Source organism: Phyllostomus hastatus, unplaced genomic scaffold, assembly GCF_019186645.2.
Source record: "Phyllostomus hastatus isolate PE091 unplaced genomic scaffold, TTU_PhHast_1.1 phas_scaffold_93, whole genome shotgun sequence".
NCBI lineage: Eukaryota > Metazoa > Chordata > Mammalia > Chiroptera > Phyllostomidae > Phyllostomus > Phyllostomus hastatus.
In genome coordinates this window covers 8,536,971-8,564,808 of record NW_025334042.1, presented here as the reverse complement: position 1 = coordinate 8,564,808, position 27,838 = coordinate 8,536,971, and the positions used below count along the sequence as shown (strand labels likewise).

The following is a 27,838-nucleotide window of genomic DNA, read 5'->3' as shown; positions in this document are numbered from 1 at the left end:
CAACAGTGGCCTCCAGCTAGGGCCAGCTAAGCATCCTTACACCTAAGGACACTTTGGGAAATGTGAAGTGTGTTGAAGAATGAAAGGAAGGACCGCGGTCTTACTGACTGCATTTCTGAGTGCTCATGGCTGCTGCTGCTGCATGAGCCGCATGAATGTGGAGTTTGTGTGGGGATATCCTTCAGCTACCACAGCTACAGGGAAAGAGAACTCAGACTTTTCTCTAGGAGAGAAAAATGTGTTTTCCCCACCCTATGGTAAACATCAGGATGGATCAATTCAGTGCAATCATTTTTTATGAATTTCCTTAATATACTTTGGTAAGGGGCAAAATGCTAAAATATGCCTCTGAGTTAAAAATATGGGAGCCTAGATGGACCTTTTTTTTAATGTTAGTTAATGTAAAACTACCTTTTAAATGAAAAACAAAAATGAGAGGGAACGAGTCATAGGTTGAGGACACAGTTTTCAGAAGTAGATCTTCCCCACCTGCTGCTGCTACAGTTTTCTCCAGGGGACACCCGGCTCTTGCCCCATTTTGCGGTGGGGCTCGGGCTCCCACCGTAGGCACAAGGTTCAGGCTCCTGCCACGCGAGAGGCCAGTGTGGATGCCTGCAGCAGCCTCAGGAAGCCAGAGCTAGAAATCTGTGCCACTGGACACAGAGAAGCTCACTTCTGGCCCAGAAGAGCTCGGAACAGCCTGGACAGGGCAACAGTTGATGGGAACCTTACCCGCTGACTGTGGACCGGTCCCAATCTTCATTACTCAGCCCCACATCTGGGTAAGTCTGGCTTCGAGGCTTAGTGACAGGGGACAAGCTACCTCTCGGCTTGGAACTCCTCCAGTCGTAGGTGTTGAAGTTGTATCCTGAGGCCTGAAAGCCAGTGCCTGAAACAATAAAACAGGCATTTTATTCTGTGTCTGAGAACCTCAAGAGAAGTCTGTTGACTAACTTGACTTTTTCTGTGGTTTCTGTTAGTTTGTTCAGGGATTGACTTGAATGGAATTTGGAATCACAAAGACCATGAAGATAACACTCAAGCCTTATATTCAAGACACATCTGCACATATTATCCCAATTGATTTTAACAACATCCCAGAGATAAGACCTTTAGGCCCCAGCAGGAGGGGCCACGGAGCTGGGCATGTGCTTTATAGGACTCCTGCCCTACCCTGTCTGTGCAAGAAACCTATTGGGCCAGAGGATGTGCCCAGTAGAGTTATATCCAACCTTTCTTACAGCAAGTTCCAGAAAGTCAGAATCCTGAATTTCCTACCCCAAAAGCCCTGTGTCCACTTCCGAGCAGTGTGAGGGTTTCTTAACCAGGTGGGACATTCTGACGATGGACTTTGCCACCAGATGTGGGTTCCGGGCCTAAGAAGTGGCCACGGGGCTGCTGGTTGCAGGGGTGTGGACAGAGCCTGGATACTACTGGGCTGCAGCCACAAGTGTTAGGGATGGGCCTGGGAATTACTTAATCCAATGAGAATGACATTGTTAGCAAGTAGAGGGTCAGATAACAACAGTAACAAAGACCATAGCAAACACAGAGTGGGCACTTACTCTGCACCCAGAACTTCATTAAATGCTTTCTTTGAATAGCTCTATGTATTCTTCGTGACTGTCCTTAAAAGTAGGGACTGTTACTACTTGCATTTTACAGGTGAGGATATTAAAGACACACAGCTGTGGATTAAGTACCTAGGGCTACTTGCATACTTTCTTGGGGGATCCGGTCATAAATTTAGGAGACTTAATTTTCAGATCCTCAAGTTCCACGTGCACGTTTCCCCAAAACAGCCCTGGTTGAGAAGCTGCCAGGACGTGAGGTCTGCCAGTTCTCCCCTTCACCTCCGCTTTTACAGCTGTTTTCTGCCTCTTTACAAATGAGTGACATTTCTCATCCAACAGAAGCCTTTGAAGAAGGTTGGCCCCGGGATATAAAGACTCCACGAAGACGCCAAGTCAAGGGATAAGTTGGGAAAGGCTTGCTCCCGAGGGAAGGTCTCGGAGGAGCAGTGCTGTATTTCTATCAGGTACAGACTCTTGGCCCGGCTTTGACCTTCTCTCCCCGATAGATCTCTCTGCACCTTGGAGTCAGAATTCAGAAGTACTGGGAGGTGGGCACCTTATGATGGTTATTTGAATTGCAAAACTGAAGACTGACCTCCTCTCTGACAGGGAGTTAAGTCTGATTAGCTTGATGCGTGAGACAGTGGGGGATGTTTTGGACAATTAGTTTATATAATGGACATTCTCTGTGAATCTGAGCTAAATCCTTGGCTCTGTATTTTGACAAAGATATATTTAAAGCATATTTACAACAAACTGGAAACTCTAGTCTTTGCAAGTATTTAAATTTCGGGAGAAACACTTTTAGAGGACAACTGTAAATGTGTGACAGGGTGTGCAGTTTTTCAAAATTCTTGTGGGGGCCCAGTGAGAGTGCCAGGGCTTGCTGCAGGCCCGGCTCTCCGGCTTGTGCTGCAGCCGCCGTCCCGGCTCCATCTGCCATGTCAGGTTGTGACCCACGGCGTGTGTGTGTTCACGTGTGTGTCCAGGTTGCAATATAACCTGTGTTTCTTCCTGTGTTTAAAAACACTTAGTGTAGCAAATAGGCCGAGGCCCCTGTTCTCACACACGATGAAATGACCGGATCATGGGTCTTTCTCATTCACATTCCCTCCACTCGTTAGATCCTACAATGCCATCCTCACTGTTGGTTACATACGGCCCAGAGAAACCAGGATGTCTGGAAGATAATGCTCTGATCAAAAGGACTTGCTCTCAAGCGTGCAGGAGGATGCCCACAGCCGCATCCATGCTCCATGAACCTTTTGTTTTAGGAGACCAAGGCTTCGAGGTCCTTGGTGCAGAGGAAATATGCACAGTTCAATCGATATCTCAGTTTCTTTCCCAGATAACCACAGGAGTGTGGCCAGCCAGTTGGGAAGAAATCTTGTGTGATGAATGCACAGTTTTCCATCAAAAGTGGCAAATGGAGGGAACACACAAGTCCCCTCCTGTAGGGGAGTGATGGGGTAACACCACGTCTCTCCTGGCTCCCCTGAAAGGGATCCATTTTCTCCTTCTGAACAGAAACAACCACCCTTAAAACACAAGAAGTCACACTTTTTGTGATGCAAAGAGTTAGGGGGAGCCTGCTCTTTGCTTTTCTAAACTGGCTTTATGCCTGCTGAGAGCCAAATGCTAATGGTGTCCTCCTGGGGGGTGACCTTTTCTGATAAGTATTAACCCACGTGACCATTCAGTTCCCTGGGGAAATTCCAACTTGTTTTAAACTGGGCAGATTAACTTTCCTATTGTCCCTCGAGCTGTTGTTGGTAAGTGGTTCTCGGTGACTGGGGCGGGAGAGCGGGACCAGCTAGAGCAGCTGCGCAGCGTCACCACTGGACAAATGCCACCCTTGACAGGCTCATCTATCTCTACCAAGACTGCTTTGTCTGAATCAGCATATTAAATGATTATCGCATTACAACAAAGCAGGACATGAAAAGAGAATAAAATTCAAATATCTTCAGGTCAGGCAGAGCCTCAGAAGACCTGGGCCTGGTTCATGCTATGCTGGCATGGAACTGAAGTAAGGAAAGTCCTGGGTTCAAATCCTAGCATTGCCACTTCTTCACCCTGAAGCCTCGACCAATTCCCCTCCATACAATGACACACACCTCATCAGGCTGGTATGGGAATTAAGGAGAAGAATGCATATAAACACTTATGAAAGTGTCTAGAACACAATGAGGTTTAATGAACATAGGTGTCCATTACTTTCACTATTTACTAAGCCATTCAGCTTCTCAAGATCTCCATTTCCTTGTTATAAAATAGGAAGGAGGGAAGCCTCAGTGTCATTCAACTACGTGCTCGATGGCTTCTTAAGTGGCTGGTACTGTATGAGCGGCTGAAATGCAGACAAACTTGGAACAGCATGGCTCAGTACATGTCTGGGCGTGAGAGAAGGAGAAACAGTCATGGCAAGAAAGAGTTCTAGTAGCACGGAAGCAGTACTATCCTTTTAGTCTGAACACATGGAAATGGAAGCACAGAGAGACCTGTTTGGCGTGGGAATGTGGGCCGGTGCCATGGGAAGGTGATGGATAAGCTTGGAGCTGGGGGGTAAGTTGGCCCTTACAGTGGAGGGATTGGGTCAGAGAGTACGCCTGGCGGGAGAGGCTGGGAAAGCCCGCTTCCCGCTCTCACGTTCTAGCAGTGTGCTTCCGCTTTGCTCCCAGGGAGGGAGCAGCATTCCAGGACTATTCCAAGGCTCCCCTTACTGCCTGTACTTACTCCTCCTCACAGGAGGAGCTGTGATTTACCTAACTGTCGAGTTTGGAAAAGAGCACTGGGCAGGTACACTTGGCCCCTTCTTGACTTTCTCTGGATCCATTCCCTGCATGGCTGCTGCTCTGTGAGATAAGCAAAACTGGGTCCCCTGCTTGGGTAATCCAAGCTCAAAGTGGGGTGGGATACCAGGACTGTGCAGTTAGCTGACTGTGGCTCATCAAAACAGCATTGTTTTCTTCATTCTCAGTACTGGGATACCAATGTTGGGGGTGGACATTACTGGTCAGGATAGGACTACTGCTCCTAGCCTTTCTTAAAGTTGTATTAACTACATAAAAAAATTCTGGCCAGTAATATCGAAATGGAACTTCTGGAAGCCTCTTGCAATGCTCTTTCCTGTTGCCTAGAATGTAGATACAATAGGTGGAGCCCTGGTAACTACCTTGGACCCTGCGATGGAAGACACAAGCTAAGCACAGTAGAGAATAAATATTTAAGAGCATGGGTCCCTAACAATGCTGGGTGTTATACCAGCTCTGAAACGCCTACTTCTTTATAACTTAAGATGCTAATATTAAGATTTTATGTTCTATTCAGCTGAACCAAATTCAACTGATGTGCTGGCTTACAGCTTGCTGTGTGGACCTGACACCCCTCATTTAAGTCTCAATGTCTAGGTGTGGCCTGGGGGTAGGGACATAACAGCCTTAACTCTGTACAGTCAATCCAGCTTTCCCAGCAGAAACAAACAACACACAGAAGTTGTTATTTTAATCCATAGCTGACCCCAATTTCAATTTTTCCATTGTCTTAGAATTGATAAAGGAAGAGGTGAATGAATATATCAGAACGCCTAGAGCTATCAAGGTACCCAAGCTGGCTGAGAGGACAGTGAGGAGCTCGGGGCGTGTGGAGTGGAAGTGTTACAGGGTGCAGCCAAGAGGGGGGACCCCAAATAGGCATTTGAAATGGGGTCCAGAACTTAAGGTGTCCAGGAGATTTTAAGGTGTCTTCACCCCTTCCCCCACAACTCACCAACAGGTGTGAGATGGGGGAAGGGGCACACAGAGCAAGAACATGCAGGGCAGCTTTGCAGCTAAACCATGGCATGGTCATTTAGGAAACCTATAGCCTTTGGCTGGTCACTTAGATATGCTAAATAGCTATGGCCATGCTCAAGGCCAGGGGAATGGAAAGGGATCTCCCCACCAAGATGTGACTGGGGGGCAGGTCCCCTGAGTTACAGCGCCTGCGTGGGAGCTGGGAGAAGATTGGCTCCATGACATGGGGTGACACCTGCCCAGACCCACGATGGCGACCAGAAAAGCTGGAGAAGACAGTAGATTGAGGGCAAGTGTGCCCAAGTGTAGGAGGAGTCAGAAATGGGGCTGCAGAAGAAGATTGGCGCGGGGGATTTAAACCCACACATGGCAGCCATTGAGGGGGAACCACGCGGCTTTGGACAGAGTGGGGACTCTCCCTTCCCGCAGCCCTGAGGAGGAGAACCACGCGGCCTTGACAGAGTGGAGACTCCCGTGGCCCTGGGAGAGAGGACCACGTGCCTGTGCCAGAGTGGGGACCCCCACAGCTTTAGAAGGGGGAACCACCACCTGGTTTTAGCAGAGATCCCGGCAACTCAGCTGAGGGTGCCGGGAACCCAGGGAGGTCTCCCAGTCGAGATGGAGGACTAACTAAGAACCAGAGGACTGCCTGAGCCATGGACTTCTATTTCCTTTCCTGAGATATGGTACTCTGGACTGGGCAAAGGGGGAAGGAAGGAAAGACTGTGTGTTTGTGGGTGTTTTTAGGGACTTTAGGATTTTTGATAAAGACATTAGGTCACTACTTTAAGTTAGTATAGCATTAAATAAACATTTCCTTTCCTTTTCACGAATCTCTGGCATTGAGAGATATCTTTCCTAGGACGGCGGACATAACGGACCCGGGGCCTTCTTTCAATAATAGTATATCGTCCCAGGCCCTCCTTGTCTGTTCTGTAACAGAAGCACTGTGGTGGTGGAGTGTCGGGAGATAAAGTTGGTAAGTAGTCGAAGAGCCCTGTGCTTTAAACTAAGGACCTTTGACTTTATCCTACAATAATAAAAAACCATCAGGAGAGTTTTTCTTAAAGGGAACGGCAAAATTAGACTTTGTGTTCTAAGGATCATCAAAGTAAGGAGATGAGTGAGGCAGTTAATGCTTCAGGGCTAATGGAAGTGTGTAAAAAAAAGGCAGTGGCGATGGGAAGACGTAACCGGCGTTAAGTAAGTAGGAAGTAGGGAGATGCCTGGTGCCGATGACCCCATGGGCCACCTGCCCCTCTAGGCTGTGACTGCAGTGGGAGAAAAGTAGCCCTGTGTCTCATGTGAACACCAATATTTGGGTTTTCTTTTACAGGTAGGTGAATTTGACCCCTAATTGAGGCAAGTGGATGATGCTATCATGATTTAAAATAGGTGGAAATTAAATTCTAGTACAGGCATGCTGGTTGCTGTAGGTGAGAAAAAGTTACCAGGCCCTGAGGAATCTCCCTTTACACCAGGAGTTCAACTCAAGAGCCGCAGAAGGAATGGAATAAATGAGGCAGCTCGGGTGTGAGGAAAGTCAGCTGCCAGAAATAGGATCTTTGTTTTTACTGAACTATGGTTTAAGTACATAAAATTCAAATACAAGTATGATATTGGAAACTAGGGTTTAACTTCAAAACTGATAAAGGCAACAAATTGAAAGATGTGGTTTCTAAATTTTTATTTTCTAAGTGATTATTCTTTGTATGTAAAACTAGAAACCTTTTTATTTTTTCTTTCTTTCCTTTCCTCTCCTTCCCTTGTTTCCCTTCTCTTTCCTCCCCTCCCCTCCCCTCTCCTCTCCTCTCCTTTCCTTTCTTTCTCCGCTAGATTTCTTGTCCTAACACATAATGTTAGGTGTGCTATGCACTAGTTGCATCCCCTCCAAAACTCACATGTTGAAGCGCCCCCCACCATTGTGACTATATTTGGAGACGAGGCCTTTAAAGAGGTCAGTAAGTTAGATGAGGATCTGACTGGTGTCCTTACGAGAACGGCAGACACACAGACCCCGCAGCACAGGGATGTAGACACACAGAGCAGAGGCCATGTGAGGACCCAATGAGAAGAGGCCACCTGCAACCCAAGGAGAGAGGCTTCAGGAGAAACTGAACCTACTGACATCTCTATCTTGAATGTTTAGCCTCTAGAATGGTGAAAAGAATTTCTGTTGTTTAAAGCCACACAGTCTGTGGTATCCTGGTATAGCGGCCCAAGCGCACTGATACCAGGTAGAAGATTCTGTCTAGATTCCTTTCACAGAGAGGAAGGTTACGTTTTATTCATTTGCACAATGGAAAATAGGCCTTCACCCGTGAAGACACTTCCGAAAGCTGATGGAAGCTTGATAACGATTTTTATTTTTGGGATAACCACTGCTCAGATATTTGTAAAAGTGTGATACTACAATACTATACTATTTGGTTTTCAGTAGCACAACATTATGCAGGTTAATACCTTTCATTTAGCTCTTAATTCACACTCAGCATTAACCTAGAAAAGTGAACTAAACAAAGGTTCATATTCATAAGGTTTTCAATCCAAGAATGGCTTTGGAATTCAACCTCAGCTCTACAAGTTTGGGACTTGCTTTCCTCTGTCATTGCTTCATCTTTGGGTGTCAATTTCAGGCTTGGAAAATGAGTCAGAAAATTCCCTGCAAAATTTGTTTCTTAAAGACCCAATTTTGTTAAAAGTGAGAAGGATCAAATCATATGTTTGTGTAACTATCTGTAATTGTTCTCAACGTGAAACCTGAAGGTGTTTTAATGAGGCTGGTTTGAAAATGGCAGAGTAGTTTTCCCTTCTCTCAGAAATCACCTCAAGTCAAAAAGGACGACAAATTATAAATAGAATGTGAACTCTATCTTTAGCAAAACTAGAATCTCAAATCGTACATACCAGAAAAGCTACCAAATTCTCTGAAAGTCAAACAGGGCTTGGGGGGTTGTGCTAAGAAGCCACGAGGAAATATCCACAGCTAAAGCTTTCAGAAAGGGCCCATCCTCCACCTCAGGAGCTGCAGGATGAGGCAAGACAACGGAGCTTTGTCTGCATCACTATGGAGCACACGGACTGGTGGGGGGAAGTGCCGTGAACCCAGTTCCGCACTAGGGTAAAGCCAGAGGTGGGCTGAAAGACGGCACCTGCAGATGTGCCATAGACTGCAGGAAGCACTCTGTTAGCAAGGCAGGCTGGCAGGCAGGGTTTCTGCGTTGTTGGCAGTCTGCAATTGCTGGTCTCTGCTGGCTAAGGGAGAAAGCACTCATCACAGATACTGGGAACAGGGTAAGTTTGGCTAGCCTGGAACACAGCTTGGGCTCGTCTATCTCAGAACCTCTTGCAAACTTCCAGATCAGGAGGAAGTCATCTCATGCAAAGATGAGCAACAATTTAAAAGAAACTGGTATACCAAGTTAATATCAGAGAGAGAGAGAGAGAGAGAGAAGGGGGGAGAGAGAGAGAAGAGGAGAGAGAGAGAGAGAGAGAGAAGAGAGGGAAGGGACAAAAAGGCTACCATGGAGCAAATGATAGATATAACCAAATATTGATACATTATCTCAAAACTTATAACATACACACTGAAACCATCATCTCTATAAGAGATCAAAGAGCTCAAGGAAAATCGGGCAAGGCAAGACAACAGAAGGTGATGAAACGTAAGTGTGAAGAGATCAGAAAAGCAAAGGAAAGGGGAATAAAGCCCCCGTGTGCGGGGAAAGTACTGCTGAGTGTCTCACTCTGTGCTGCTCCCCACGTGCCCACGCTGTGTTCCCTAGCCACAGTAAAGGGCGGCGGGGCTCTCTGGCTGTACTGCTGGTGTCTGTCATCAGTCATCACTGTCTTTATGAGAACTCTAAGGAAGCATGGAAACAAATGATGCATCCTGTTCAAATCATAAACAGAAACAAATCTAAGAACAAAATAAAGTTAATCAAAATAAAAGAAAAACTTTATTTTGAAAAGCCAGAGTGGAACTAATAAATAAATGCAAGAGTCAGTTCTTTGGGAAAAATACTAAATAAAAATAAACCATTACCAATATAATCACAGGAAAAAAATAAAAACACAAATTCAGCAAATACAGAACGATGTTGGGGATATAATTATAGAAACACAGAAAATAAAAATAGTAAAACAGGATATTACTTAATTGTAGGCAAATACATAAGAAAACCTGGATGAAACAATTTTTTTTCCTGAGAGAATACAAATGATAAAAAATGACCTGTAGCCCTGGCTGGTGTAGCTCAGTGGATTGAGCACCAGCCTGCAAACCAAAGGGTCACCGGTTCGATTCCCAGTCTAGGACACATGCCTGAGTTGTGGGCCAGGTCCCCCAGTGGGGGGCATGTGAGAGGCAACCACACATTGATGTTTCTCTCCCTCTTTCTCCTTCCCATCCCCTCTTTCTAAAAATAAATCTTTAAAAAAATGACCTCCAAAAGGATCCAGCAGTCCTACTTCTGAGTATAGATCCAAAATAAATAAAATTGGTATTTTGAAGAGATGTATTCACTCCTGTGTCATTGTAGCATTGTAGCATGTAACAATAGCTAAGATAGGGGAAAAACCTAAGTATCAGATGAATGGGTAAAAAGTGTAATATATATATGTGTATATATATAATATTATATGTGAAAATTATTTAGCCATAAATAAGAAGGACGTCCTGCTATTTGCAAGAACATGAATGAAACTAGAGGACATTATACTAAGTTCAATAAGCCAGAGAGAGAAAGACAAATAATGTATGAGCTCACTTATATGTAGGACATAGAAGAAGAGGGAGAAGAGGAAGGACAACAACAACAACAGCAGCAAGAACAAGAAAAAGAACAAGAAGAACAAGAGTGAGAAGGACGACTCATAGGAACAGAGAGGAGAATGTGGGTGCCGGGGGCTGGGGAGTGGGGGAGGCAGAGAGATGTTTGTCTAAGGAGGCAAACTTGCATTTATAAGACGAGTATGTTCTGGGAATCTAATGTACAGAAAGACAATTATGGTTAATAACACTGTTTTGTATACTTGAAATTTGCTAAGAAAGCAGAACTTGAGTGTTCTTACCACACACACGGTGATGGACATGTCAGCCAACTCGATGGTGCTGATCATTTCACATACATATATGTGTGTAGAATCATCACATTGTGCACTTCAAATCTATATAATTGTATTTGTCAATTATACATCAATAAAACTCAAAAAATAAGCTCAGAAGAGAGAAATGTCTAAAGATGATGGGATAAGAAGACAGAAATGTAAATACCTGAGTTGAGAGTCATGAATTGCAGACATCAAGAGACACTCACCGTCTATGAGAAGGACAGACTCCAAGTACCAACAATTTGTTAAATTTTTTCCTGTATTGATTAACCTTTGCTAAGTCCAAGGAAAGCATCAGAAGGCTTTCTCAGAGTTAGAAGGAGGAATAAATAAGACAAGGGAACCCAAAGCATTCGATTTTGATAAGGCAGAAGGACACGAATATAGAGAAAGGGGACCGAAAGAAGCTGACTCGGAGGCAGACCAGAAAGAGTCTGTATCCTAGAGCCACAGTCTAGAATTGAGTCATCCCATTGCGAGACTTCTTTGAATACCTTCCTTCTTTCTCTATCAGCTATGATTACCCCATCCTTTTCTCCTTTTCAATGAATGACGGAGGACTACTTTGCACCGGTGGTTAACAGGCCCTTCAGCTGGGTAACCTCTCATGAGAACAAGGACCACATCTCTTCTGTCCAACATCACATGCCCACAGTGTGCTAACCTTACACTGTGCTTGCCATTACTTGTTTGCTGAATGAATGAATGGGCAAGCTGGACATTTTGGACAAGAAGTAGAGAACAATAAGGAACGTGGCAGCAGAGACATCAGTTTCTGGCTCAAGGAGGAATGACAGAGGTGAAACATCCTCTTGAGAATGGGGCAACTGCTTTAGACCTAAAGATGCAGTGAGAATGCGCCGTCTTCCTGGGACACGGTCGAGTCTGCTGAGAGGCTGGAGGGCAGGCTGGAGAGACAATCTACATTTCACAACACGATCATTAACATGAAAACATAAAAAAAGTATGGTTCTATGTCTTGCTTCTAAAAAGTTGACTTCACAAGCAATCTGGGGAGATCTGGATTAACCCAATATCCGAAGTAAAAGAAAAAAAAAAAACAACAGACTTTAAGTTCTTGGTAAACAGTACGCTGAAGATGAGTGACAGATAAGATGTGACCATCAAAACTGAGAGAGGCTGCATTGGTAAGTTCTACAGTCTCCAGTGATGAAGATGACAGGCTTGAATTGCTCTGGGCTGTCAGACTATTATGTGACTTCCCTTTCTGAGTACCACACTTTAGTAAGTATAACATTAAATTTGAGCATAGTCAGAAAAGAAGCCTCCAGGATGATGAAGATACCGAAAAGCAGGTTATGTGAGGAACAGTTTGAGGAACCGTGGTCATTTTGCTTAGGGAAGGAACGGAAAAGAGGCATGACAGCTGGCTTTGGGAACCTGAAGGGCTGTCCAGGGGAAGAGGCTTTAGTCTCGTGCCAAATGGCCTGAGGGCAGAACTCACGCTGACAGAAGGAGCTACAGGCTGTCAGACAGGCTTCCGCCCAATGCCACTGAGGAGTCCAGACAGAGCTGCACTCTCGGAGGAGGGGAGCTGCCTCAGCAGCTGGGGAGCAACCAAAACGGTCACGGGGTGTCCAGCCCAGGCAGTGTGACTGCGTGACACGGCCCCAAGGGCTACACTGACTTTTAAATTCTCTCCCGACACTGAAACCCTGTGACCCACGGGCCTTTTGACTTCTGTGTTCATTGTGAGGATCATTTGAGATTGATTTTGTGAAAGTGCTTTGTAAACACTAAAGTGTTTTACAAATATAAGGTCTTGTTACTGTTTTCTCATCACCTTGGAAGACCTCTGTTCCGTCCAGATTGCTGTTTTCTCTACTTATCTCTAATTTCTCTTCAACTTCATACAGATTTCTGACTTACAAACACCAAATTTAATAGTATTATGACTACTATCCCCTGTCTAGGATTTCAAATGTCCACAATGCTTCATAAATAGTAAATGGTTCTTCACTTTTCCCTAATGAGGCAAAGACGCTCTATCTGGCATGCTGGTCGTGGTTCTGGTTGTCCTGTGGCAGAAAGGGACAGGGCAGTTACGTTGCCACACACGGCCTTAGGGGGCGGAACACATAAAGTCAATGGCATCCTCACAAAAATCTGTGTAACGGAAAGTATCCACATTAATAAACAGTAAACAAACACATGAATAGATTAACCTCAGAGTCTGTACTGATACAGTCTGATTTCTTTATCCAGAGTGACCTCTGGTGGCCCATCAACTCCCAGAACACGAGAGTATCTATTATTTGATGGCATAGCTTACTCGTTACCAAGTATCACAACCTAGAACAATTAAGTGCCAGATAAATAAAGTTCCAATTCTGTTTTCAGAGTGCTCAAAATATTTTCTCCATCAAACCCTAATATCATCTCTAACCAGTCATGACTTGACAGTTTTGAAATATTTCTTTTCATTTTTCTGCCCCCTTCAGGAGATTTAACAGAGAGTAAACTGGGGAGCTGGAAGACAGCAAACTGGGCGTCAACTATCCTAAAAAGCAGTTAACTACTAAGCTACAAAGCAACCCTAAATCCCACACATGTGTTCTCAAAACTGTTTATTTTATTCTCTGGCTGTTAAATCTGGTTCAGAAAGGGGATTTGGGGGCTGAAATTTCTACAAGGCAATAGACAAAGCAGATTAGGAGAAATACAAAGACTCTTTGGATACACTTCTGTCTTGATGCTATGTGTCATTAGGAAGGAGACAGATTTTCAAAAGAAACTTTTAGTTTTCCCTCTGTATTCCGTCTAACACATTATGTGTTTATTTCCTGTTAATGAGGTTTAACTTTTAATTCAGGCTATGTTGGTCCACATGAAGGTGATATCTGTGAAATCTATTAAATACTTTTATATATTGTGATTACAATTCTCTAATAGTGAGTATTCTGGGAAACCCCCACAGGGTTTTAAAAGTCAGGAGGAGGCAGGAATAAAGAAATCATTGACTAACCTCTTATGCTTACTGTCAGCATCCTCAATCCAGTTTTGCTGGAAAAGGTAAGACAACGGGCCTGTCTTCAGTGGGCCACCTCATTGCATGGTTACCCTCAGATTAACCTGCGCTGGAAGGACCAGCTCCAGAGTGAACACTTGACCCTTGGTAGGTCTAAAAGGGGCCTAGTGGTGTTTGATAGATGTTCATGATTTATCAGCACTAGGAAGGGGGAATGCAGAGCCACTACAGTAATGCGTTCTATATGTTACATCAACATGGACACAAGTAAAATATATGATATTCTTTTTGTGGAGCAGAGGGTGGATCTTTGAGGAACCTGGGCTTTGACAACGACAAATCCACTGTTCCTCAGGGTTAGGACACACCTTGATTCCCGTAGCTGGCATCGATCCCAGAGCCGTCCCACGAGTCCACAGCACTGTCCACACTGGGCACAGTGGAGGGGTACGTGTCGGGGAGTTTGCCCGGCTTCTGCGTGGGGGACGGGTCCTCCTCCACATCTCCCAGGTCACTCAAGTGGCTGGGAACGGGGAATTTCTTGGGACTTGATGCTGACTGAGCTTTAAAGACAGGAAAGCAGTTTGAGTATCAGAATAAATCCAAATAAAAAGATATCAAACACTTCCTAGCTAGAGTCATTTTCCTAGAAATACACACATAGACATTTGCACATGCTTTCTGGGACGGAAAGGCACAGGAAATTCTTAATTGGGGCTCTCGACCCACTCACCATCTGTCTGTTTCTTAATTTTCAAGGTGACAGTCTCTCCTGCCATCTGTAACAAATGGATGGCTTCGCTCAGAGGCTTCCCTTTCAGGCTGCTGCTGTTGATGGCTAGGATTCGGTCTCCGATGTGGATCGCGCCAGTTCTGAAACACCAAGCAGGAATAGGAACAGTAGGAATAATCCCTGTGAGATACTGAGTATCAATTCCCAGCCAGACTTTATATATTCATAATAGTAAAGACTTGGCAAGAGTCTCTAGAAGCCACTACTAGCTGTCTCTTGGGCAACGTTACAAGACAACTGCATCTGTTGTGAATTACTTTTTAGTTTCAAATAAAAGTAGAAAAATTGTTTTAATTAGTATTTAAAGTGGGCTTGTGTGCTTGTTACATTTCAAGAAAGCTGAGTCATTTGGTAACTCTCTTAAAAATCTCAAGGAAACTAACAAGGGTGGACGATAAATGTAGTGATGTTTAGCATGGGGCATTTCTTCTTTGTTCAGGCCCAAATGTTGAACAGAATCATTGTCCCAGCTCACCGGAAGTGAAGCTCAGAGAGTGGGGAGTACCCCAGACCCTGGTGTAGTAGGGCCCCCTGCTGGTGGTTCCAAGGATTGAAAAAGGCTGATCTCAGGAATCAATGACAGTCATACACTGCATAACAATGGAAGTATGTTTTGAGAAATGTGTCATTATGCAATTTCATTGTCTTGCGAACATCATAGACTGCACTTATACAAACTTAGATGGTATAGCCTACCTCACCTAGGCTGTATGGTATAAGAGGAACAAGAAGTGCTCCTAAGCTATGAGCCTGCACAGCATGTTACTGTCCAAAGCAACATGAAATCAAGTCAAGCACAAGAGAAGGTGATGCAGTCAAGAGACTCCAGGAACACGTGATGTATGAGGCTGCTGCCAGCATAACACAATGTAGTGTTTTACAGCAAACATTTTTATATAAGTAGAAAGAGTGCACTCTAAAATAACAATAAATAGTATAGTATACTAACTACATAAACCAGTAACATAGTCATCAATTATCAATTATTATGTACTGTGCATAACTGTATGTATGTGCTGTACTTTTACATGACTGGCAGCACAGTAGGTGTGTTTACACAGTATCACCACAAACACGTGAGTAATGCATTGTGACACCATGTTTGGACAGCTATGAGTCATCAGGTGATAGAAATTTTTTTATGGGACCACTGTGGTACAGGTGGTGGTCTTGTGTGGCGTATGACTGTAGTGATGGGTATGAATCCAACTCCACCACCTGCCAGCTGTGGGACCTGGCGACCTTATTTTAACCCCTCTGGATGTCAGTTTCTTTGTCACTACAATGGCAGGTAATCATCTTACAGGGCAGACCTGAAGATTAAATAGGAAAACATATGTAAAGGGCCTAGTAGGTTATTTGACACATGAAAAAAGAAAATTAATTTATTGATCAATGAACTAATAAACCTTTGGCCTTTTTCCTCCTCTTCCCATCCTCACCCAATTCTGAACTAGCAGACTGGAATTTATAATTCTGGTGTTTGGAAGCACTGAGTGTGGAAGGAGTAGACTCACAGCAGCTGACGCAGTGATGGTGAAACAGTCAGAGCTCTTTCTCTGAAGGCTGCAGAGTGGGAGTCCCGTGTGCCAGCCTCCTATGCACTGCTCACTAACTACACGAGATGATGGGGTTAGCCTAGTTCACAGGGCTGCTTGTGACTGGCTGCTGTGCTGGGCAGCAGAAGCAGCTCTGGATCATGCAGCTTACAAGTGGCTGCTTAACAAGTCCACTAATGCATCAACTCTCAAATAATTTTTTTCCCTGAAAAAAAAAATCACTTCATTCTCTCACAAAGAATCTCTGGTTTACGAAAGACCTACATTGGAAGTCATACAACACTTGACCAGGAGCTTGCCACATCAGATAAATATTAATCTTTTCTTGTTTTCTCCCTAACAGAGATCCCTAGGACAGGAAGATGCCTGAAGAATACCATATTGTAAGTGTCCCTGTTAATATCACAATATGAAATTCCTACAGGATGACCTTTTCAATTGACCTCAGGGCCCTCATCTGGCAGATGAAGATATTGGATGAGATGACTTCTAAGGTACCTTGCAGCTCCAAAGTTCTGCAGTGCTGCATCTTTATTTTAAACATGCTTGTTCTCAGATGTGAGCATGAATGACGTGAGTACATTGCTGAGCGAGGTTACTGAAGTACAGATCTGGCCGTGATGTGTGGGGTATCCTCCCACAACACGTGCCAGGGAGATGCAGTTTAATGGGAGGATGGGGTTGTATGCTAACGAAAACAATTTGCCAAAGGGATAGGCGGACATTCCAAACTGCAAGATATTACCAAGATATTACACTTTGTTTCCTGAAATCTTTGAAGATAAGGCTGTGTCATCCTCTCCTGAAAACGTGGCAGCTAAGGCCAGTGCGTCAGGGAACAGGCTCAGTAAATGTTTGCTGAATTGAAGTGGACAAGCCTGTTAACCTCCCTGAACTTCAGCCTCCTTCTTTCAAAGTGGACACAATATAAATCTACCTCCAGTCAATTGTGGTCAGTTTATACATTTCTAGAGACTAATATCAATGCTAAGCCCACAGCACCTTTCACCGCCAGTAACATGTCCCTCAGAGTCACGTTGGAGCGATGGCTGAGAGTTCTTAAGCTCTAAAGTCACTCTTTTGTGCAGATTTGAAGAAGTCAACAAATAACCGAGCAGGAGGGGAAAGCCCATCTTTATGTGGCTGTGAGTGAGGAAGGAAACCCATCTCAGACACAGGTCACTGTAACAGTTCCTTTGATATTTTACCTTTCAGCTAATCCCCCTTTAGTGAGGCTTGAGATGATGATGGGATCAAATGGCTCTTCCGTTCCTGAAATCGTGATGCCGAGGGGCCCCCCATAGCGCTTAAGCTCCACAGTGTAAATAATTGCTCCGGAACTTTCTTGTTCGTCTGCAATAAATGCCAAGGGTTTTTTTTTTGGAAAAAACAAAGCAATAAGACACATATATTCAGACATAAAATAAGAAATTCAGAACATCATCATCAGAGCATTATGTCTCAGGAAATAACTATTTTGGGAAGTAGCATTTCCTTAATAGGATATTACACGCTAACAGGGAGACAGTGGTCGGCTCACTGCCTAACGACTTAAAGTTTAAATCTGAGAGTGGTCTGTCCAGCTGGCCCTGCAGGCCCTTCGCACAGTGCCCACGCCCAGCACGGTGGGTGCCCAGCACTTGGTAAGTGTGCCACCAATACCCGTGGGACGAACAGGGGGCCGAGGGGGCGATGTGGGAGGAGAGGGTCGTGCAGTGACGGAGAGGTCAGGCCACACAACTCCTACTTTCAGGCTTCATGAGTAAGCTAACTTTCAGCACAGAAAAGTGGGTCTCACTCAGGGTTGGAGCACACTCTACCATACACGTGGTTAGGTGGAACAGAGGGAGGTTGGACTGGAAATCTGGAACCCCTTACATATCATTCCATTGATTGTGTCTTAGAATGTAAATCCTATTGATGAATTCATGGGTATTAAAACAGAGGTGTGAATGATTATCTCTTCTATTCCTGAGATTCAAAGCCATGTAACTTATGTTTCTATAGTACATACCAGGCTGACATACTATCATAACTTAATCTTCACTAATTTTTTTATTTATTTAACTTTATTTTTATTGTTGACACTATTACAGGTGTCCCCATTTCCCCCCTTTGCCCACTTGCACCCAGACCCCTTTCCCCCTCTCCTCTGGCCATCACCACACTGTTGTCTGTGTCTGTGGGTTCTTTGGCTAGTCTCTTCATTTTCTTTTTGCTATTTAACACCAGCATGAGGAAGTGTAAGTGTGGTCTGCGTAATGCATCGGTCTGAGAGATGTCATGAGATGCCTTCAATAAGGGTGGGTGTTTTCACTGTGTCCAGGTTGCAAATATGAAGTCTCAGGGTCTTATTTGCTAATGGCATGCTGAAGAATTTCAAGCATTTCTTGTTTTATTTCTTGGGCCTGGGAGCTGCAAATGGTTAAGGAGCTTTTTCATTTCTATACCTAAGGATGCAATGAAATGGTCCAGTAGCCACTTTAACGAAAGAGCCAGCGTTTACAGTCAGACTGTACCATGGTGAAGCGTGAACACAATCACATTTCTGCAAGGACCCCCCTGCTCATGTATGATATGAGACCCTAAAATAAGGATGGGAGAAAAAAGGCTTGAGTTAACAATTCAAGTATCTGTGTGTGCAGTGAAAAATCACAATGAAAATAAAATGAGAGGTTTATAGTGATGTTGGAAGCGATGTGTCCTCTCCCACCAGCACTCACGTCACCCCGGCCGTGGGTGGGGAGTTCTGAAATGCGCCCACCACCTGCACCTCCTCAGCGCTCTACTCACAACAGGCTCCGTACGCACAGAATTAAAGACCAACTGCCACCCACCGCAGTGTTTAGATCAACATCTAGTGTATAGACATCTTCCACATTTGACTCAATTTATACTGGCAGCAGACAATCCTCGACATCAGCAATTTCCAACCGGTGCGCTGCGGCACTCCGGTGTGCCGCAAGAATTTTTAAAACACACAATACCCGACTCTTCAGTCCGGGGCACTGACCTCTCTTCCCTTAGACTGTCAAATAAATAAGTGACAACAGCCAACACAACAATAGCTGTTTGGTGTGAATGAATCAAAATCATACCTATTTTTTGTCAGATCGGCAAAAGATACAACACTGATTGGTGTGCCACAGAACTTTAGTAATTAGTTTGTGTGTGCCACGAGATGAAAAAGGTTGAAAATGGCTGCTCTGTATCCAGCCCTCATTGGCTCTGCGTGCGGGTTCACAAGCTCCTCCCAGGTTTCTACCTCACCCTGGCTGGGGATGGTTTGCTAAGGAGCTACTGAGACAGATTGCAAGTTAACAACTGTTAATGCTAAGTGATGTATGATGCTTCATTGTACCATTTTCTCTGTTTTTAAGTATTTAAAGTTTTTATAATAACAATGAAAAATTTTAATAAAATATTATTTTATTAAATACTTCATTTAATAAATTTATAACAGTTCATTTAATAAATTTATAATATTATGACAATACATATTTCACTTAATAATATTTAATTTAATAACAACTTTGATTCTTTCAGAAAACTCTATCTGGATGCCTCAGGTAAACAGATATTTGATTAACGTGGTTTCCTCATTTTCCTAGATGGCGGTGCTGGCAGCTGCCTGCCTGGACACTGTCTCGCCCAGACCCTTTTTGTCCATTTGCACCCAGGCAAGGTGCCAGAGCATCCACTGCCACCTGCTGGAAAGGAGGCCCCTATCTCAGCTCCGCCCGGGTTTTCCGAACAACAGTTTCTTCCAAACCATTTTTCCTGGCAGGGATCCAGCCTTTGCCCCCCTCCTTCCCATTCATTTTCACCAGTGCTGCCAACGTGTAATTCCTTTTCTTTTCTCCCTAGGATATTTTAAAGGCATAAATCTGAATATGTTACTCTCTTACTTGGTGCTTTTCATTGGTTCCCCAATTCTTTAAGAATAAAATACAACCCTTTTCTTTGCATGAGCAGAGCTGGAGCCTCTATGGATTCCCGAGGGTCACGCCAACTTCCCATCCCCATCCAGTCTTCTAAATTCTTCCTCACTGCAGTTTCTTTAAGAGCACTTTTCTGACATCTTTAACCTTGCACATGTCACTCCTTGTGCACAAACATCTTTCTTGCCCCAGAGAATTCCTACTGTAACTTTAAAACTCGGCTCAGAGGACTTCTCTTTCAGGAAGGTTTCCTGGCTCCTTGACTAGAGCTAGAGGCCTTGGAGCTCCCAGAGCTCCTATGCATTCTTCCAATGTTTCTCACCTTTTTATTTCAATTCTTGCTCCTGCCCCCAACAAGGAGGAAAATTAAATTAAAATTCTTCCTGACAAGAGGAATATGAAGGAATAAGATTCAATCAGGTAAGGGTGAGCTTTGGAGGGCCACTAATCATTATAATGTAATATCTAAGATTCCTTACTCTCCAAGAACTGACTTTTGTTCCTATCAAGAAGGCATGTTCTAGCATGTTCTTTTCACTAGGTATTTAAATTATCTCTCTACTTGTCTCCTCCATTAGAATAAGATCACCTTGAAAACAAAGATTATCTTCACACCCCCAGTGCCTGGAACTACGCCTGGCACCAAGGACACTTCAGTAGATGCCTGAACAAATGAATGAAGGCGGGGGGATGGGCGGGGGATTGACTGTGGGGGGGGGGTCGGGGTAGGGGTAAGCAATGGGGAAAAAGGTGGGACAACTGTAACTAAACAACAATAAATTAAAAAAAATAAAACTAATACTGTCTCTCCCTTTGACTGTCTGCTAACATTCTCATGGATAGAAATAACTGGAATATTAACTTCCAGTGGATTCTCCATCCTATACTCTACCATGAAACTAAGCCTAAATAAAAGGTTTTACACACACACACACACACACACACACACACACACACACACAAAACAAACCCAAAAAGGATGCATGAATGTTAATGTTAGCATGCAGTCACTGGTTCTGAGACAGGAGAGTAAGGAACTAGGAAAATTCCTGGGCAACTGGAATGGGGAAACTGAGACAAGAAAATTAAACAAGGCCAAACAGTTTGAGCAACTTACAGCCAGCTGGTGAATCACCAGACCTTATCTCCCCTAACTAAGGACACTTGAGGGCAAACGGTTTATACCTCTCCTCCCTAACCAGAGAACGCAGAGCCTACGTGGCCATAAACAACGGGGAAGAGAGGAATGCTAATGCAAATGGAGGAGAGATAACCCCTGAAGAACAGTAGTGAGCTTGGGAGGAAGCTACACAGCTCCCCTTTAGGCTCCCTCTCCTCTTAGTCCCAAGGGAAAGGGCGAGTCTGAGCTCCCCTAGGACTTTCCCCGTCCCCAACTCCCACGTTTCTGCTATATAAACTTGCTTCTGAGGGCTCGAGGGGAAGGTGGATGTTGGGGTTTCTACCCGCCATCTTCTCAGACTGCTTGCCTCTGGTATTAATAAAAGTGCAATCGCAATCCAATCCCCGTTTCTGCTCTCCGGCTGAGTGTTGATAGGCAGCACAGCAGGAGCTGTGGACTCAACTCGGTGGCCCTCCAGTTTCAGGTCCGAGGGAAGAGCTCTCTGAGAGAGCTCTGTGGTCGTCCTCCCTGCTACGCCAGGGTCTAGTTTCCTTCTCCAAAGTGAGGCAAACCCAATCTGGCTCATTCAAAGTGTGAGAATGAGACCTGGGATGCCACTGTGGGCACCAGCACACAGAGAATATCCTCCTTTCCCAGGCCCAAGAGTGGCTGAGCCAGCTTCAGGCTGCACTTCCAGCTCCAGCTGCCTTCCAGGGCTTTAGCTCAACTGGCATGCTGAAAGCCTCTGCGGTTTATCAGCAGCGCAATAACTGCCCGTGCGGCTCAGGCGATTTTGGAGGTGGAAGCACTCCAAGACACCCTCTCCTTGGGGCTGCTCCAGCTTAGAAAGCAGCAGTTGGAGTGTTTAACCAGAACAGAAACTTTCTGAAAAGGAAAAATGCAGGATCACCAGTAAGATGCAAAGTGAGCCTAACCAGATGGTAATGATATTATAAACAGCTTTTATATTACAACAGAAGGTTTACAACTATTAGTGAAAGACATGAGAGGGGGCCAGCCTACTTGTTTGTTCTGCTTAGCTCTAGTTAAGAAAATGAATGGGACCACGGAACAGATGCAAAATGGCAGTGTTACTTATGGGCAACGTTATTTTCGGGCTTCTTGAGCGCCGCCTGTTTAACAGAATGAGCACTATCTGGCTGGAATCCATAACGGCAGCTGCTTCTGCGGCCGAATAGGAGGCTTGGATTTGCAAGAGAGCCTTCGGAATGCATAAATGTACAGGTCAATCAAAGTTCATTTCAGTGGAAAGAGTTGGGATGCATTTCAGAGTACAGCTACATTTCCTGGAGGGGGACAGGACTGTATCAACAAACCACTTGGAGCAGCTTCCTTACTGTTGTGTGATCTAAGCAGAATCTTAGAAGTTCCCAGTATCTGGGACAGATTTGGAAGCCTCCATTCTCTCTTCCTACAATTCCTCCAAATTCTCTACTGTTTTCACTTCAGGGTTCCTTTTCAGATCTCCAAACTCTCCCTTCTGCCTTTACATTGGACCCAGGTGCGATCAAGGCAAAACAATAGATGCTATTTCAAGAGGGTTATTTGATCTTTGGGGGTTTTGAGATTGGGGAATAGCCATTGTTTTGGAGCCTGGGATCCAGGCAGAAACGCTTTGGCTGTACTTAATTTAAGTTTCTGTGGTAATGAAAGATAGAAAATGCAAAGGCTCCTGGAGGCAGCATGGTCTCTGAATATAGGGAGAGGGAAATCCCTACAATCAAGTGTTCCAAAAGATCTGGCCACTGTGAAATATAGCTAAAATTAGCTTTGATAACACCATAATAATGACTGTTGATCATTAGCATTCACTGGGCCTTGTTAGGTGCCACACGTTATTGCTGAGTGCTTCAATTCATTACCTCCTTTGATCTGAAAACAGCCAGAGAAAGTAGGCATTAAATGGACATTTATACATGAGAAAGCTGATGCTTGGAGAAGTTAATTTTCCTGTTTCCCAGCGTGTCAGCTGTGAAGCCCATCTAGTGCTCTTACTCATTTTCTTCTCCTGCTTCCCCAGCCTGGACTGGAAACAGTTGATTCAGACACTCTCAAATGTCTCATTCAATGTTTTAGTAAATGGTTGTGACTGGTGTTCCCTGACCAGCTACTATGGCCTCACTCCCCTGCTGTAAGTCCTCCCCATTGACTTCTGGGATAAGTTCAAGTGTCTTAACATCATTTAGAAGGACCATAATAATCTGGCTTCAGCAGTTCTTTACTCTCCTGCTTTGAGTCCTTACACATAGTTGTTGCTCTAGCTACATCTGCTACTAGGACATGCCATACCCTCTGGCCTCATGCTTGGTTCATACCCTTCCTATAACTAATCCCAGCGATACCTCCCAGACAGTTTCAAGACTAAGGTTGTTAGAAGCATTCTTTGAGCTCCCCAGGCATCAATGGCTGCCTCTGCATTCTCTTAGCATTTTGTGCATACCCCTAGAACATCCATTGTGCTGTTAATTATTGATTTTCTTCTGTTTTCCTTATAAAGGTGGTGACTGATTCACAGGCAGGCAGGGACTGTGTCTCTTTTAATCTAAGAACAGGCAGTCCTTAGCACAGTCCCTTTCACCTCACAGACACTAAATGAACACTGACTGCATGAGGGAATGAAAAAACAAAGACTAAAGAACATCTAAAAACCATGCTTCCACTGCACTTTCTTTTGGGGATTTCTTTCAAAAGGGAGATAAAGCCTTCAGCACCACTCTGGGTTCAGTGCTAGGGAAGAGGCAAAGCCCTGTGGAGAGCCCCATTCTGCATGATTTACCAAGCTAAGTAGATCTCAGCTACCTTCCTCGCAGAGTGAAAAGGCCAAGACAGGGGTAAGGTGCAAGGCAGAGCAATGAAACCAATGACACTGAAAAGATACGCTTAGTACGAGTATTATGATTATCACTGCTAGGCACAGGGATCATAGGGGAAAGGTCTAAAGGGGAAAAAGTGAGCCGAAGGAAAGCAATAACTGAAAGTAGGATCTGTCTGGCTTTTCCCATGCTCAGGTGTTGCTGAAACTCCTTCCAGCACGTGTGCTCAGCCTGGCTTTGAAACTGCAGCATCGCCATCAGTGAGCTCCAAACATGTTCACCCCTGGCTTGGCTTTTTCACTCTGCAAGGAAGGCAGCTGAGATCTGTTTAGCCTGGCAAATAATGCAAAATGGGGCTCTCCACAGTGCTTTGCCTCTTCCCTAGCACAGAACCCACAGTGATCCTGGAGGCCTTATCCCACTTTTGAAAGAAACTTCCAAAAGAAAGTGCAATCAAAGCCTGCTTGTACGGAGAGGGATGCAAATGTTGGCAACATAAAGTCAGTTGCTTGGGAAATAACAATGAGTAGAAACCTGTGCATATTTTAAAATGTTGGTTATATGTTTGGACAGAATCATCCTTCCTGGCTGTACAGTTGCATGTAACTATCAATTTGTTTTGACTTTGATTAGGAATCGTGAACACATTGCCTGACATAACCATGAACTCTAGGTCTAGATGGAATCACAGGTGATTCTACAACATGGACAATAACTCATTATTGGTTTGGATGAAATTATAAACAGCAGAAGCTCTCTTAACCAAGCTCCAATTCACCAATTCACTGTATTAACTGTGGCTCTCCGTCCTCTGCGAATTACGTTGGGCAATGACAGCAAATGCGCTCGATTAATCGGTTTTTCTCCAGCACCCCTGTGAATGCCTGCTCTTGCTACCTCTTGAGTTGTAAGCTTAAAAATTTAGAGTTAATTACATTTATTCCCAAGCCTGTTTTGTCCCAGTTTTACTTGTTATTGTAACTATGTAATTTAATGAATCTTACATAACCTATGAAATATGAGTATAGTGTTTCTATGAAAATAAAATCAAATGCTTGGAAAGACTCAATAAGGGGGGTTTATTAAGCAAACATCTACTATTAATTATGCAGAGGAAAAACCCGACAGCATTGGGGAAAATAAAAATCTAGATGGGGTAAGCACTCTGATTGCACTGAATTTTTAAAATTCTCACTATTAAAACAAATAAACAAAATAACTCCGACAAGCAGAAATCGTAAACTGTGTATTGTGGCTATGGTTTAGGCAAGTAAGTAAAAAGACTTGTAACTATAATCAGCAGAATATTCTTATGAAAGGCCTTGGCTTCACCCATAAGACTGGCAACATTTTAAATTAAACATTTATATTATGGATATAAATATACTTCCTATAATTCCCCACATCAGCTGACTCTTTCAATCAATGCCTTTTTCTAACTAGCTCTGGTCTTACCATAATCAGATAAAAGGGCTTCTACTGCAGGGCCCCTCAGAGTGCGGTCCTTGGACCAGAGCAGCACCCATCCTGACAAAGTTTGTTAGAAATGCAGAATCTCACGCCCCATTTGGGGACAGTGCCCAAGAACTGTGTTTTTTTTTAAAAAAATAATGTTTAATTTTTAAATTACAGTTGACATACAATATTAGATTAGTTTCAGGTGCACAACATAGCGATCAGACATTGATATAACTTATGAAGCGATCACTCCTACAATTCTAGTGCCCGTCTGGCACCACACAGTTATCACAATATCACTGACGACATTCCCTGTGCCTACTTCACATCCCCAAGACTGTTTTGTAACTACCAATCTGTATTTCTTAATCCTTCCCCCCTTCCCCATCCCCGCACCCTCTTTCCCCTCTGCTAACCACCAAAATGTTCTCTGTATCTATGAGTTTGTTTCTGTTTTGTTTGTTCACTTTTTGTTTGTTTTTTAACAAGCTCTTCAGGACATTCTGAGGCCCACTAAAGCCGGAGAAGCACGGCTCCAGTGGATTCCCACATTGCCGGAGGCACTTAAAATGGACACAGCCCTTTTAGACAGAAACGTGCTACAAGACTCTGCATGGTGAGATTTCCAGTTCAATCTGATCCAGTAAACTTACTGCTAGGAATATTTACTAATGAAATACTTCAAAAGAGGAAAAGTTGAAGAAAGATATCTATGCATAAAGACATCCATGATTGTACTATCCATAAAAATAAATAGTTAAAAGTGATCTAAGTAAGAAGAGAAGAACGGTAAATTACAGTCAGTAAATAAAAATAACATATATTAAGGGTTATACAATTGTAATGTGTTTGTAAAATTAAGTAAAAATGTAACATGCACTATGATTATAATTACGTAATATAACTATCAACTTGAAAATGACTTGTCCTGTTGTATTAGGGTGGTACTGGGGGCTAAGCTCATTTCCATCTTTAAATATTATTTAAATACAGTTGTCATAATGGTTAGATAACAACACTGTCTTAATTATATCACTTAAAAGCACCATTACTTAACTACTACACTTTCAATGCACATTTTAAAGACCCTTTTAACTATGTAAAACTCTGCTGCAGTGTCTCTAGCCAGCTGTTGTTTGTAAAACATCAAGATCTAGTATCTTTTGTGACAGATGGGCAGTTAGAGAAATCAGTGTTAACTAAGGAGGCTATGAATACCTGAGTTATCCTCATCTTTGCGGATTTTGAGCTTCACCAGGTCTTCACACTGCTGGAGGATCTGAACTGCATCTTCCATGGAACAATTGTCCAGCCGAATGTTATCTATTGCAAGTAATTTATCCCCAAGTTCCAGGGTTCCGGTTCTGTTAATAAATGCAAAGCAATACATGAGTAGCGATGAGCACTTCACCAGGCCATTGAAGAGGCATTAAGCGTAATGTAGCATTATGGTAGTCTGTAGAGGAAAAGAGGTTCTTCAACTGTTTAAACTGAATTTTATTGACAACTCCCCCTTTTTTTCCAGTCTTATTTTGGATGGCTGCCATTATATTAAATTGCAGGGCATTAAAAACAGTTTTTTCTTGTGCTGTCTTCTATTAAAACAGGACAACACTGTAAGGTTCCTAGGAAGGAAGGTAATGTCTTGGGTCTATAGCCAGATCCCTTAAGCTTTTCCACATTGTTGTGCTACTCTTTTGATCCTTGGCAGTCTAGACACTAGGAGAGGGTTGAGGGAGTGAGGAAGGCCAAGGTGGGATGCACTTAGTGGAGGTCTGAGATGTGGTGCCTCTGCCGTTTCCACCTGCATGGGGAAACTCAGTGTGTCTGCAGTGGGAAGAAAACCTGTCTGGAGTGGGGTGTTTCCACTGAGAGTTTAATACTTGCGGTGGACCACTGCAGGTCTACTGAAGATTTTCCCATCATGAAATGAGAAAAAAAATGCATGCATATGTGTTTGTATGTGCATGTACTGTATGTCCACATGCTGTATGTGGATTGTTTCTGCTTTAATTTAGAAATGCCTTGGAATGCACCAGAAAACCCATTTTGCTTACCTGTGTGCCACACTGCCTTTTTTGATATCTGAGATGACTAGGGGGTCTCCTGGTTTTCTACTGGATGGTGCTATAAAAGTGAAGATAGAATAGTCACATCCTTATATCCATGATTCACCTACTACTATACATTTCTTGTTTTATAGCAATTGTTAATGCAAGCATAGTTTGTATGTAAAGCAGAGATGATCAACAAGTGAATTATAAATGTGCCCAATACGTCTTCTTGATGTAAAAATACCTTTACATTTTACATTAAATACCTTTTACAATAAGGTAAAAATATTTTAAAGTATTCATAAACTTAAAAACTAAAATCAAGTTATTTTAAATTTGTAATTGCAAAAAGCAACTGGAGAGCTGCCACCCATCAGATTTAAATCTGTTTTAGTCTGTGATTCTTGAGAGAGAGAGAGAGACAAAGGGTGGATGCTGTAATAAGAGAATATTAAAAGCCACTGGGGGCTCTTGTTAGGCTCCCTTCTCCCTGCCTTTCTCAGCTCCTTTCAAGTTGGAGGGACACCATCGTTCATGGACATGAGCTGCATCACTCAAGTGTCCTGGGGTGGATGGGTGCATTGATTTAAAGTTGTTTTTTGTTTTCTCC

The 27,838-nt window shown here is 43.6% G+C and overlaps 1 protein-coding gene across 5 annotated transcripts in view; it reads right to left on the bottom strand.

The window, feature by feature from the left end:
• GRIP1 (glutamate receptor interacting protein 1) overlaps positions 1-27,838 on the bottom strand; it is a 394,096-nt gene that overhangs the window by 23,102 nt on the left and 343,156 nt on the right. For all 5 annotated transcript variants that reach the window (XM_045829068.1, XM_045829069.1, XM_045829071.1 and 2 more), the window contains 6 exons: positions 27,232-27,301; positions 26,393-26,538; positions 17,030-17,174; positions 14,203-14,342; positions 13,838-14,032; positions 733-889 (listed from right to left, as the gene is read on the bottom strand). In XM_045829068.1, coding sequence (XP_045685024.1) covers positions 733-889; positions 13,838-14,032; positions 14,203-14,342; positions 17,030-17,174; positions 26,393-26,538; positions 27,232-27,301 — 853 coding nt within the window. The remainder of the gene's footprint in view (positions 1-732; positions 890-13,837; positions 14,033-14,202; positions 14,343-17,029; positions 17,175-26,392; positions 26,539-27,231; positions 27,302-27,838) is intronic.